This window comes from Eleutherodactylus coqui, chromosome 5 (genome assembly GCF_035609145.1).
Source record: "Eleutherodactylus coqui strain aEleCoq1 chromosome 5, aEleCoq1.hap1, whole genome shotgun sequence".
NCBI classification, from domain to species: Eukaryota; Metazoa; Chordata; class Amphibia; order Anura; family Eleutherodactylidae; genus Eleutherodactylus; species Eleutherodactylus coqui.
Window position 1 is genome coordinate 4,120,648 of NC_089841.1, and position 14,436 is coordinate 4,135,083.

General features: G+C 45.0%; 1 protein-coding gene across 9 annotated transcripts in view; it reads right to left on the reverse strand.

The window, feature by feature from the left end:
* Positions 1–264: 264 nt before the first annotated feature.
* LOC136627265 (zinc finger protein 420-like) overlaps positions 265–14,436 on the reverse strand; it is a 130,440-nt gene continuing 116,268 nt past the window's right edge. For 7 of the 9 annotated variants that reach the window (XM_066602222.1, XM_066602228.1, XM_066602223.1 and 4 more), the window contains 4 exons: positions 14,015–14,090; positions 13,455–13,552; positions 8,173–8,263; positions 265–2,580 (listed from right to left, as the gene is read on the reverse strand). In XM_066602222.1, coding sequence (XP_066458319.1) covers positions 581–2,580; positions 8,173–8,263; positions 13,455–13,552; positions 14,015–14,090 — 2,265 coding nt within the window. In that variant the 3' untranslated portion in view covers positions 265–580. The remainder of the gene's footprint in view (positions 2,581–8,172; positions 8,264–13,454; positions 13,553–14,014; positions 14,091–14,436) is intronic. The other 2 variants (XM_066602229.1, XM_066602224.1) reach the window with 2 other exon arrangements.

Sequence of the window (14,436 nt, forward strand, 5' to 3'; positions counted from 1 at the left end):
CTACGAGAAATATCTGAGGTGTCCTCACTGACGGGGGGTAATTAGTATCTACCTGTCACTAGCTAACCTTATTGCCATCATGATCAAAAGACTTCCTGAGGAAGAGTACATATCAGGGATGTGAGGGAAAGAAGGGGAAAGACAATTGGGGCGGATGCCAGCTCAACTTTCCTAGTGTGCTGATCGGCAGCTGATTGATACTGGACAGCTAGGAGGACACTATCGATATCTTTATACCACAGTTGTATACAAAAAAAGGGCACATTCTGTCACACATTTTATTGGATTTTTTAACATGAAAAAAGAGAACATGTAAATTACATATTGCAAATTTTACCCAGTGCAAAGGTTATGCAATACACAAATTTATGTCCCACAACTTTAGTACAGATCAAGTCAACATGTGGTCCACATTCTAAAACATAATGGGACCTGGGTATGAGATTGACTGGCTAATTTGTTTGAATCCCAACCTGCACATTTCCAAGTGGGTGCGAGACTGTATCTTCGCTTGGCATGTGTATATTGGGCCGTTGGTTTCATCAATTATCTTTGTGCAGATCGGGGGCTATTCTGAATGTTAATACACACTTCCTATATGACTTCTCTCATGTCTATGAAGATTTGATTTATTGGAAAAATATTTCCCACATTGTGAACATGAATACGGCTTTTGTCCTGTGTGACTTCTCTCATGTGCAATAAGAAATGGTTTATGTATAAAACACTTGTCACATTCTGAACATGCAAACGGCTTCTCTCCTGTATGTATTCTTTCATGTATAACTAGCTGTGATTTATGAGTGAAACATTTCCCACATTCTGGACATGAGTATGGCTTCTCTCCTGTGTGAATTCTCTCATGTACAACCAGATGTGATTTCATAATAAAACCTCTCCCACATTCTGAACATGAATACGGCTTCTCTCCTGTGTGAATTTTCTTATGTAGAACAAGATATGATTTCTGAGTAAAACCTTTCCCACATTCTGAACATGAATACGGCTTCTCTCCTGTGTGAATTTTCTTATGTATACCAAGAGTTGATTTACCTGTAAAACACTTGCCACATTCTGAACATGAATACGGCTTTTCTCCTGTGTGGGTTCTCTCATGTAGAACAAGATGCGATTTCTGAGTAAAACATTTCCCACATTCTGAACATGAATACAACTTCTCTCCTGTGTGAATTTTCTTATGAAGAACAAGATTTGATTTAACTTGAAAACATTTCCCACATTCTGAACATGAATATGGCTTCTCTCCTGTGTGAACTCTCTCATGTCTAACAAGCTGTGCTCGCTCAGTAAAACATTTCCCACATTCTGAACATGAATATGGCTTCTCTCCTGTGTGAATTTTCTTATGAAGAACAAGATTTGATTTAACTTGAAAACATTTTCCACATTCCGAACATGAATATGGCTTCTCTCCTGTGTGAACTCTCTCATGTGTAACAAGATGTGCTTGCTGAGTAAAACATTTCCCACATTCTGAACATGAATACGGCTTCTCTCCTGTGTGACTTCTCTGATGTATAACAAGAGTTGATTTACCTGTAAAACACTTGCCACATTCTGAACATGAATATGGCTTCTCTCCTGTGTGAATTTTCTTATGTATACCAAGAGTTGATTTACCTGTAAAACACTTGCCACATTCTGAACATGAATACGGCTTCTCTCCTGTGTGAATTTTCTTATGTATACCAAGAGTTGATTTACCTGTAAAACACTTGCCACATTCTGAACATGAATATGGCTTCTCTGTGTGACTTCTCTCATGTCTAACTAGCTGCGATTTCTGGGAAAAACATTTTCCACATTGTATACATGAATACGGCTTCTCTCCTGTGTGACTTCTCTCATGTATAAATAGCTGTGATTTATAAGGAAAACCTTTCCCACATTCTGCACATGAATACGGCTTCTCTCCTGTGTGACTTCTCTCATGTGTAGCAAGTTTTGATTTATAAGGAAAACATTTCCCACATACTGAACATGAATACGGCTTCTGTCCTGTGTGAACTCTCTCATGTCTAACAAGGTCTGATTTCTGAGTAAAACATTTCCCACATTCTGAACATGAATATGGCTTCTCTCCTGTGTGAATTCTCTCATGTATACCAAGATATGATTTCTGGGTAAAACATTTCCCACATTCTGCACATGAATACGGCTTCTCTCCTGTGTGAACTCTCTCATGTCTAACAAGCTCTGATTTCTGGGTAAAACATTTTCCACATTTTGAACATGAATACGGCTTTTCTCTGTGTCTTCTCTCATGTCTAACTAGCTGTGGTTTATGAGGAAAAGATTTCGCACATACTGAACATGAATACGGCTTCTCTCCTGTGTGAGTGCTTTGATACTGAACATCCTTTCTGTGACTTTTCTCCTGCTTATCAGGCTGTGATGAATCAGAAGACATGCGTTGTAGAAGAGGATCAGATGGCAGATCTGTGGAGTGAAGGGTTGAGGGTAGATCTGGGATCATGACCTGCTCTTCATATGTATCCAGTGAGATACCACCATCCTTTGAAGATATGAGATATCCCTCTGAGCTTCTGGTACAATTATCTGACAAAAAAAATACAGATTTTATTATTTTTGAATACAACTTTTAACAAAACAGGATGTATATATCTGTCATGCATCAGCAAGGGGGTTATATAGCAGGCTGGGGAACTGAGCACGCTCCATAACTGGGGGCTACAAGTGGTTTCATATAGCTGACAGCAGTCAGAATTCACCATGAGTAAAATTATCACTGATAGTGAACACTCCCAGGCCTGCCATAGTATGGCTTAATAGACAGACAATAAACTTACAGTGTACTGCAATACAGAAGCAATGCAGTATATTGTACAAACCATCGAATGATCACAGGTTCAGGTCCCCCAGAGGAACGAAGAAAAATGAAATATTATCGATTATAAAAAAAAAAAGTTTAAAAAAACTGCATTAAAAGATAAGGGAAAGGAGAAAAGGGAAGACAAAGGAAACCTTTAGATACAGATAGACCAACCTGTTTTAGCAGTGCTACAACGCATTAACAGGTCATGATAGCGTGCACTGGCACATTTAGATAGCACGTCCCAATGCGTTATATATATTCTGCTGTTTGAAATAAGAGTATAAAAGTGCAGTACAGTATTCCATCCCTAGAGGACACAGGACGATACAGTAGGCTACTCTTCCCTGCATCTACAGTAACCCTCCAATCCCACAGCCGGCAGGGCTCCTGTCTATTACTCCATAGTTTAATAAATAATATACCCCCCCATCTCAAGGTAGCATTGCTGGTGATTTACAGAGTGAATCATAGAATGGTGGAGTTGGAAGGGACCTCCAGGGTCATCGGGTCCTCTGGGGTCATTGGGTCCAACCCCCTGCTTAGTGCAGGGTCACTAAATCATCCCAGACAGATGTCTGTCCAGCAACTGAACTCACCCCCTCCCGTGGCAACCTGTTCCACTCATTGATCCCCTCACTGTCTAATATCTAATCTGTGTCCCTTTCAGTTTCCTCCCATTGCTTCTAGTCTTTCCTTGTGCAGATGAGAATAGGGCTGATCCCTCTGCACTGTGACAGCCCTTCAGATATTTGTAGACTGCTATTAAGTCTCCTCTCAGCCTTCTCTTCTGCTAAACATTCCCAGATCCTTTAACCGTTCCTCATAGGACATGATTTGCAGACCGCTCACCATCTTGGTAACTCTTCTCTGAACTTGCTCCAGTTTGTCTATGTCTTTTATAAAGTGGGGTGCCCAGAAATGGACACAGTATTCCAGATGAGGTCTGACTAAGGAAGAGCAGAGGGGATAATGACATCACGTGATCTAGACTCTGTGCTTCTCTTAAAGGGGTTGTCCCGCGCTGAAACGGTTTTTTTTTTTTTACTTCAACCCCCCCCCCCCCCCCCCCCGTTCGGCGTGAGACAACCCCGATGCAGGGGTTAAAAAAGAACACTGGACAGCGCTTACCTTAATCCCCGCGCTCCGGTGACTTCTTACTTACCCGGTGAAGATGGCAGCCGGGATCTTCTACCTCCGTGGACCGCAGGGCTTCTGTGCGGTCCATTGCCGATTCCAGCCTCCTGATTGGCTGGAATCGGCACGTGACGGGGCGGAGCTACACGGAGCTACACCGAGCCCCATTGAGAAGAGAAGACGACCCGGACTGCGCAAGCGCGTCTAATTTGGCCATTAGACGGCGAAAATTAGACGGCAACCATGGAGACGGGGACGCCAGCAACGGAACAGGTAAGTGAATAACTTTTGATAACTTCTGTATGGCTCATAATTAATGCACAATGTACATTACAAAGTGCATTAATATGGCCATACAGAAGTGTATAGACCCACTTGCTGCCGCGGGACAACCCCTTTAAACCCTTAACTTTACAGAAAGTACAGTTACATTCTGCAGATTCAAGGTATGTATGGAGGTTCATCGCGTGTTGATCCCGCTCCATACAATGTGGTTGCCGGCTGTTTCTGACAGCTTCGATAAGCAGTGCCGCTGATTGGAGCTATTAACCCTTTAAATGCCTCTGTCAATTCTGATAGTAGCTTTTAAATGCCTGATCGATGATTAGGGTCCCGCATTGCCCCTCGTAATGAGGTTACAGGTAGGTTGCTGTGTAGTTGCCGTGGCAGCTGGGGGCCTTCTGAAAAGCCCCAGGGCTGCCTCAGCAGATTACCTGTTAGATCTTGATATAATGTAATGCTGTGGCATTACATCATACTGTGGGTGTGTAATAAGAAGTTTAAAAAGGTTTTATTAAACAAAATAAAAAAAGGTCATAAGAATTAATACCCCTCCCCCTTTTGCCATATTTATAATAAAAGAATCTAAAGAATAAAACAAAAAAAAAACATTTTGTATCTCTGCATCTCTCTATACATATACAAAGGATATACAATGAGGGTGTTACACAGGGGTATAAGAGTATACAGGAGAAGAAGCAGGAGAATGGGGAATCAATCAGCACCCATTCTGCCCAGGAAGCAGTACCAGGCTCTCACAAAGAACAATGAGAAGGTACATCAACAACTGACTTTGCCCACAAAGAACAGTCTAGTAAGCACTTTGAATACTCTTGGATGGAGACTAAGAAGTGTTGTTGTAAAGAGGAGGAGATTGGTGGTTGTGAAGAAGAAAGAGTGGTGGGTGTGGGGGGATTCCCTATTGAGAGGAACAGAGGCCGCTGTCTGTAGACCTGACACCTCACAAGAGGTGTGCTGTCTTCCAGGGGCACAAATGAAATATGTGTGATAGGCTGTCAAGAATCTTCACTCCTATAGAACACCACCTATTCCTACTAATACATGCAAGGACAAATGACACAGTTGCATGGTCCTTTTTTACAATCTGGAGAGACTCTGAAGACCTCGGAAAGAAAGTGAAGGAACTAGGAGCACAGGTGGTCTTCTCTTCCATCCTCCCAGCGGATGGCCATGGAAAAGGAAATGGAACAGGATTCTAGAGGTGAACAACTGGCTACGTCGATGGTGCCGTCAGCAAAGATTTGGATTCCTAGACCATGGAGTGAATTACCTATATGATGGACTGCTTGCTAGAGATGGGTTGCACCTTACAGACAGGTAAGCATATATTTGCCTTGCTTCACTTATTAGGAGAGCTTTAAACTAGTACAATATGGGAAGGAAGTGAAAGGTAAAAATATACATCTAATCATGCATCTGAGAACCTTGTTATTAGAAGTAGAAAGAAAGAACAAAGACAAAAAAATTCAGAAGGAATGTAGAGGAGCAAGAGACCCCGATCACAAACTAACATGTTTCTACACAAATGCCCAAAGCATAGGACACAAACAAGGAGAATTGGAGCTCCTAACACAGGAAGAGAAATATGATGTCATCGGCATCACGGACACTTGGTGGGATGATACACATGATTGGATACAAGGCTTGAAGGATACAATGTATCTATAAGGAACAGACCTAATAAAAGGGGAGGAGGTGTTGTGTTGTATGTTAGGAGAACATTCATCTCCACAGAGATTCAAGCTTCAGAGCTGGGAGTTCTGTAGGAACTGTTTGGGTAAGAATACAAGGAGAGAACAACAGAAAGGACACCATTGTAGGCATTTACTATAGGCCACCGGGACAAGCAGAAGATATGGAGGAACTCTTTCTACATCAGATGGCCAAGCTCTCAGAGAAGCCCAACACAGTGATCATGGGAGATTTTACCCATCCAGACATTTGTTGGGAATCTCTCAGGTAAAAGTAATGGATCCAACAAATTCTTATCCGCTCTTGGTGACAACTTTATCTTCCAGAAGGTATAAGCCCTAAAACGCCTTGAAGCAAAATTTCTGTTCCGAGAGCCACTGGCTGTTTCTTTCATTTTGGGCCCAATTGTGCATCCAGAAAGATTAGGGCCACAACGGATAGGTCTCTAAAAACAGGACAAACAAAAGGATCCATTTGCGGTTTACAGAATGCATAAACAGATGTCAGATGGGGAGCAGTGGCAATCTGAATGGGGTCTTCTTAATGATCCAGTAGCTCGCTGTCTTCATCCTCCGTCTCTGGTGAGCATCATCTCTAAAAATCCTAGCACTAAACTTACATCCTCTAAAAAATCCTCTATCATCAGGGTCTATGTCCCCATGTTGTATATTCTGTTATCCGGGTCTATGTCCCCATGGTGTATATACTGTTATCCGGGTCTATGTCCCCGTGTTGTATATTCTGTTATCCGGGTCTATGTCTCCATGTTGTATATTCTGTTATCCGGGTCTATGTTTCCATGTTGTATATTCTGTTATCCGGGTCTATGTCTCCATGTTGTATATTCTGTTATCCGGGTCTATGTCTCCATGTTGTATATTCTGTTATCTGCCTCTATGTCTCCATGTTGTATATTCTGTTATCCGGGTCTATGTCTCCATGTTGTATATTCTGTTATCCGGGTCTATGTCTCCATGTTGTATATTCTGTTATCTGCCTCTATGTCTCCATGTTGTATATTCTGTTATCCGGGTCTATGTCTCCATGTTGTATATTCTGTTATCCGGGTCTATGTCTCCATGTTGTATATTCTGTTATCCGGGTCTATGTCTCCATGTTGTATATTCTGTTATCCGGGTCTATGTCACCATGTTGTGTATTCTGTTATCCGGGTCTATGTCCCCATGTTGTGTATTCTGTTATCCGGGTCTATGTCCCCATGTTGTGTATTCTGTTATCCGGGTCTATGTCCGCATGTTGTATATTCTGTTATCGGGGTCTATGTCTCCATGTTATATATTCTGTTCTCCGGGTCTATGTCTCCATGTTGTGTATTCTGTTATCCGGGTCTATGTCACCATGTTGTGTATTCTGTTATCCGGGTCTATGTCTCCATGTTGTATATTCTGTTATCCGGGTCTATGTCTCCATGTTGTATATTCTGTTATCCGGGTCTATGTCTCCATGTTGTATATTCCGTTATCCGGGTCTATGTCTCCATATTTTATATTCTGTTATCCGGGTCTATGTCTCCATGTTGTATATTCTGTTATCCGGGTCCATGTCTCCATGTTGTATATTCTGTTATCCGGGTCTATATCCCCATGTTGTATATTCTGTTATCCGGGTCTATGCCTCCATGTTGTATATTCTGTTATCGGGGTCTATGTCTCCATGTTGTATATTCTGTTATCTGGGTCTATGTCTCCATGTTGTATATTCTGTTATCTGCCTCTATGTCTCCATGTTGTATATTCTGTTATCGGGGTCTATGTCTCCATGTTGTATATTCTGTTATCTGCCTCTATGTCTCCATGTTGTACATTCGGTTATTGGGGTCTATGTCTTCATCTTTGGTCATGTGATCAGTGCCCGTTACATCAGATCAAGAGTCGGTCAGTGTAAAGGACCCTCGGTCCCAGAATTGGAGAACTACTCCCCCCATCAGTACAGATATGATATAATGATAAGTAGTTCCCGCTCACATCGGTGTGCTCCATGGTTGCGCTGTAGATGTCATCATGTGTCATCGCCTACAACGGTCGGATATTTCATCCAGATTTAGTATAATGGGGGATATACAGCGGAGACTGACGGATCCCAGAGCTTATAGATCTACAGGAGTATCTGCAGCTGCTGACTGAGGAGAATCTGTGACTTCCCTGCTGTACTCAGTGGTTACTACTCACCTGCAGGAATCTCCTCTTTACGCCGCTGATCGCCCCTCACATCCCTCTCTGTAGTATTAATATTGGGCAGATCTTCATCCGGATACAAAAGCTGTGAGACAAATATTATAAAAGTCAGCAGCCGGTTGGAGAAGTTGTGTGGGACGTCTTACAGGACTAAACAAGATCATTAATTATCATGAGGACCAGGACTGACCCGACAGCAGTAGTCATCAGTCATGTCAGAGTGGATGCCCTTTAGGCTACAATTAAAGGGATTCTGTCAGCAGGTTCATGCGGTTTGGCTAGGAGTGGTGTTTCGAGTCGCAGAGGGGGCCGTACTGGCTTTTCCCTCCTGCATCATGCCGTTTGACAGCTTTCTCCCCTTTTGTGTACAGGAAGAGAACAGTCAGTCTGTATGCTGCAGGCGGGGAGAAAGCGGCATGGCCCCCTCCACGACTCAGAGCTCAACTTTAAACTGCATGAATTCCCTTCATTCTATAAATGTTTGTAGTTATATTTGATTCTACAGATCAGGGGTCAGTACAGTAGTATCTATTATACCAAAGACCGCAACAATGAGCGCTGTATTAACTGTGTATAATATATCAGGGGTCAGTACAGAGATCTCTGCCATCATCTATTATACCCAGGAGTGTAACAAGGGGGCGCTCTAATAACTATGTATAGATATATCAGGGGTCAGTACAGAGATCTCTCCTATCATCTATTATACCCAGGACTGTAACAAGGGAGCGCTCTAATATCTATGTATAGATATATCAGGGGTCAGTACAGAGATCTCTCCCATCATCAATTATACGCAGGACTGAAACAAGGGGGCGCTCTAATAACTATGTATAATATATCAGGGGTCAGTACAGAGATCTCTCCCATCATCTATTATACCCAGGAGTGTAACAAGGGGGCGCTCTAATAGCTGTGTATAATATATCAGGAGTCAGTACAGAGATCTCTGCCATCATCAATTATACGCAGGACTGAAACAAGGGGGCGCTCTAATAACTATGTATAGATATATCAGGGGTCAGTACAGAGATCTCTCCCATCATCTATTATACCCAGGACTGTAACAAGGGGGCGCTTTAATAACTATGTATAATATATCAGGGGTCAGTACAGAGATCTCTCCCATCATCTATTCTACCCAGGACTGTAACAAGGGGGCGCTCTAATAACTATGTATAGATATATCAGGGGTCAGTAAAGAGATCTCCCCCATCATCTATTCTACCCAGGACTGTAACAAGGGGGCTGGAGTAGGTTGGGTGTAGGTGGAGCCTTGCAGTCTGAGCAGAGCTGAGCTACTGAGCAGACGTGTCTGGAGCCCTTTCCCTCTCCCTGGAGAGGTGAGGGGGCCTCCATGAGTGTGCAACCTAGCACATCCTCCACCGTTCCCCAGGTGAGACCAGCGGGGAATGACGGTGTGTTACTGGTCTCAGGAGGAGAGACTTAGAAGATCCCAGAGGCTGATGCAGCAAGACTCCATGGAGAGTGCAGGCCAACCTGGAAAGAAAGCTCAGTCTTCCCAAGGACGGGATGGTGGCGATTCCCTTATCCAGTACAAGGGGTGGGGTGGGCGCCGTCCCGGGGAGACCACCAACAAGTATAGTACCAGAATTCAGAAGCTTAAAAAGCTGCAGATGGAGCTGAAATCTTTGAAGGCTCGGGCCGAGACTGCTACAAGGAGAAAGGACCGTGTCACTATATCAGAAGAGATGGGGAAGGTGAGAGAGGCCATTAAGCTTCATTCCACTAGAAAAGAATACATTTTACAGAATGCTGGTGGATTTAAAGAAAGACTGAGCAACCAAGAGAGATTGGACAGCATGAGGAACCTCTCTGGGAAGGAGTTAGCAGTGACCTCGGTGTCTGACAGTGAGGAGGATGACGCAGGTGTAATGGTGTCTCCAGGTGTGATGTCCTGCAGGGCATCTCCAGATCTATCACCTGTGGAGATTTCCTAGCCCATCCCCCCAAGGCAGCCCAGCCCATCCCCCCAAGGCTGAGTGCTTCTTACTCCTCAGATGAGGAGGAAAGGGAGGGTTATTTAATGGCAGAAATTAAAAGAATGGAATCCCCTACTAATCTGTCTAATCTTTCTTTTGGGGACGACCTACCTGAGGAGGGCAAAGAAAGATCGGGAAAAGGCAAGCAGAAGAACAAGAAGAAGAAGCAATTACAGGTCCTATGCACCCGTTTTGTACCATTTCCTAGCCCCTCTGGTCAAACAGACTCGACATCTGTGGTGGTCCCGGGAATGGATCAGAGGGAGTGAATCTTTCCCAGCGGCACCCAGGGGGAGGATGGGAAAGACCCCTCTGCTCAGCTGACCCCAGTACCAGAAATGGTGTTGGATGCTGAGCAGGGAGGGAAAGGTATGCCATCCGTTTTAAGTCAGGCACCTGCGGTGGGTGTTGAGACTCCCATGGACTGCACGCTCGCGGGTGGCGTGCCCGAGCTGATGTTGCTCCTGATCCGACTGGGGTACCCTGGGGCAGCGGGGCCTCAGCTGGAGAGGGGGTTGGCGGAAGTAGGGGGTCTGGGGTCCGGTGATGGAAAAAGGTAGAAGAGTGAGTAAGACCAGACAGCAGATGTCCCGAAAGGAGGCAGGGGAAGGGGGGGAATCCAGTAGGATGACCCTGGTCCCTGTTTCCCAAGGGCCACTGGACCACCTCTGAGGACATAAGGGGCAGCGATTTTGAGGAAGAGGTCAGGAGACTGGCGAGAGAGGAGGAGGAGAGGTCTAGTTCCCTATCAAGTTCAGAAGACAGTGTGGATGAGGAGAGCAGGGAAAGGCAAAAGGAAAAACGTAAGAAGGGTAAACAGATTAAAAAGGGGAAAAATAAATCTTCTCCCCCTCCAGGTCAGATGCTAAAGGAGGGCCAAACCGGCTCCCCTCTGGTCATCTTAACAAACCGCTTTCAGACTCTAATGAGGAGGATTCAGGCTCGCCTACTTTCAGAGGAGGAGGGGGGAGCGCGCCAAGGAATAGAGTGGTGCCGGTGGGGGACGTCGCTCCCCTCCCCCCTGAGGGGGCCACAAGTTCCTCCGGGGGTTAGGGGAGACTCAGTGCCACGGGACAAAGGGGACGGCTCCTCTCCAAATCGGGGAAGGGGGGGGGGGGGGGCGCAAAACAAACAAACAAACAATCATGTAAAAACTATATATATCGTAGAAATGGATATGTTGGAGTGTTTAAAAAGGGGTGGTAGGGATTCTGGTGGGGAATCGGCTAATGTAAAGAAGAGAGCTGTCCAGCTCGATCACCCTTGATGGCGGCACTCACCCCGTTGACGTTGGCGACCATTAATGTCGCTAGCATTAAGTCTGATATGGCTCGCTTTATGGCCTTTGATTTTTTCAGCCAGAATGAAGCTGATATTTTGTTTTTGCAAGAGACCAGGCTAACAGACCTGGCCAGTATCCATAAAGCAAAGAGGGAGTGGACTCATGGGCCCTCCTATTGGTCTCTTGCGGCCGAACCATATAGCGGGGTGGCGGTTGTTTTAAAAACCGCAGCGGTTGAATGCAGACGGGTAATCGAGGTGGAAATAGGGAGGTGCTTGGTCTTGGACGTCCTTATGAGAGGTCAAGAGCTTCGGCTCATAAATATTTATGGTCCTCAGAGCAAGAACGAGAGAAAGGACCTCTTCATAAGGATCAAGCCCTTTCTTTTTACGAGTCGACTGCTGATCTTTGGCGGAGACTTCAATAATGTCTCGAGGCTCTGTGATAGGGGAGGTGCCAGAGACAAGTTGGCTTACGACAGCGTCGCTTTGAATAATATAGTGAGTGAGGCTCGCCTGGTGGATGTCCATGTTCGGCACACCACAGGCGACACGGGGTTCACTTTTTATCGAGGTAGTTGTAGATCTAGAATAAATAGGTTTTATTTAAAGGAGGAGGCTGTCTCCTCACCAATTCTGGTGGTGGAGGTGGAATTCTCCGATCACTGTTTAATTATGTTTTCTCTGAATGTTTCAGAAACCCCTCGGATGGGAAGAGGTTTATGGAAGTTAAATTCGGCACTCCTGGAGGAGGTGGAAATAAGACAGTCCTCTGAGGATTTTCTGCAGAGCCAGCTTCCACTGATGGGCCTTTGTAATAGTAAGTCAGAGTGGTGGGAGATCTTCAAGAAACGGGTTGCAAAGTATTTCCGTGAGCTTTCAAACCTCAGAAGTTTGACCCAGTACCGTTTATATCAAGCTTTGAGGAGGAAACTCAAGCAAATTGTCTCGACTGGGGGCAGCCGTGAGGAGGCCTCCAGGGTGAAAGCCTTGCTGAAGGGATGTCAGTATGATAGGCACACAGCTTTAGTTTTTGAGAGGGATTTCGGGAAATTTCGCTTGCACCGACCCCTACAGAAACTGTAAGTTGTCAGTGAATAGTAGGTTGGTAAGGGGTCTGGTTGATAGTACAGGATCTCTGAAAAGGTCCTGATTTCAGTCTCCCGGAGCCTCAAGAATTTGCACAAGTTTTAGGCATCCAATTTGGCCAGGGTGATTACCCAGGGAGAAATTAGGATGGTAAACTGAAAGATGCCAGTCAGAAGGTTGACCAGTGGAAGGGATGGTCTTTGTCCCTGAGAGAAAGGGTTAGCCTTATCAAGACTTTCCTGCTCCCATTGTTAATCTATATGTGCAGTGTATGTATCTTGCCGGAGCCTCTCTGGACACGGGTCTATAGTCTGTTCTTCCAGCTGTTGTGGGGGAGCAGACTGAACCTAGTGAAGAGGGAGGTCACATACCGCACAAGGAGACTAGGGGGATTGTGTATGGTCAACCCTGTGGTATTCCTAGTGAATACCTTTCTTAAAACAAACCCCTCACCTATGGAGGGGTCTTTCTGTTGGAGTGCCCTAGCCTGGGGGTCTCCTTTCCCGTGATGGGCTAATTTTATTCTATTCACTTGATAGCTTTTTGTTTTAGTAAACCTGATCTGCAATGGGGGAAGAAGAGTTTTGATTGCAGCTCTATGAATAAGACAAATGACTAAATGCCTCCTTCAGTACAGGACAATATTCTGTTAGCTTTAGCACCAGCTGATTGGCATTGTGCAGGTAGTCTATGGTTTACACGGCAGAACTTTACATTTGTTCCACACTAAATCTCAAACTGGATGCCCAAAGAGGTGGAAGTGCAATCCTATGACTGATGACACCAGACACCATTTGTAACCCGTACCGACCATCACCATCAAGAGGAAAGAGCGGAGAAACGTTTAGTACGAAGGTGCATTACAATCTAAAGAGGATTTGAAGACATCTCAGCCTCATCTACCTGCTGGTTCTCCGGGACACTGGGCTTTTCTTCTGGATAATCCAGGGAATACAGACGTCTGGGACATTTCTCTGGGGGGTTTCTTTCCATGAGTCCATCTGTAGGAAACACACAGTGACAGAATAGATTATCTCCATGTGATTAGCAGATGATGTGCTGTAGGTGACCCCCAATGACTGATCCCCTCCTTACAGATGATGGGCTCTAGGTGACTCCCAATGACTGATCCCCTCCATACAGGTGATGGGCTCTAGGTGACCCCCAATGACTGATCCCCTCCATACAGATGATGTGCTCTAGGTGACCCCCAATGACTGATCCCCTCCATACAGATGATGTGCTCTAGGTGACCCCCAATGACTGATCCCCTCCATACAGATGATGGGCTCTAGGTGACCCCCAATGACTGATCCCCTCCATACAGATGATGTGCTCTAGGTGACCCCCAATGACTGATCCCCTCCTTACAGATGATGGGCTCTAGGTGACCCCCAATGACTGATCCCCTCCTTACAGATGATGGGCTCTAGGTGACCCCCAATGACTGATCCCCTCCTTACACTGCTGATCAGCCCTTATATCCGGCTCTTCTGCTTCCTCTTTAACCTCAACCTTAATAACAATCAGATTTTCACCCTAAACAAGAGAAAAAAAGGTTTGCACAGAAAATGTTATGAAGTTTTGGTTACAGAAAAGTTTAGTAGAAAGCTGCAAGATGATTCAAACAAGATTTTTGGTATAACTTACCGTAAAATTGGGGGACACAGCAAGACCTTGGGTATAGCTTTGGCCAATAGGAGGCGACGCCAAGTATAAAAGTGTGAACTCCTCCCACTAGCTATGCCCCTCCGGCAAGCATGAAGCTAGTTCAGTCTATATGCAAGCAGTCGGAGCAGCCAAGGAGGATATGACAACAATAGTTAATACCAATGCTCAAGAACTGTAACTCATCCTACCACCATGTGGGACAGCGCTGAGGACA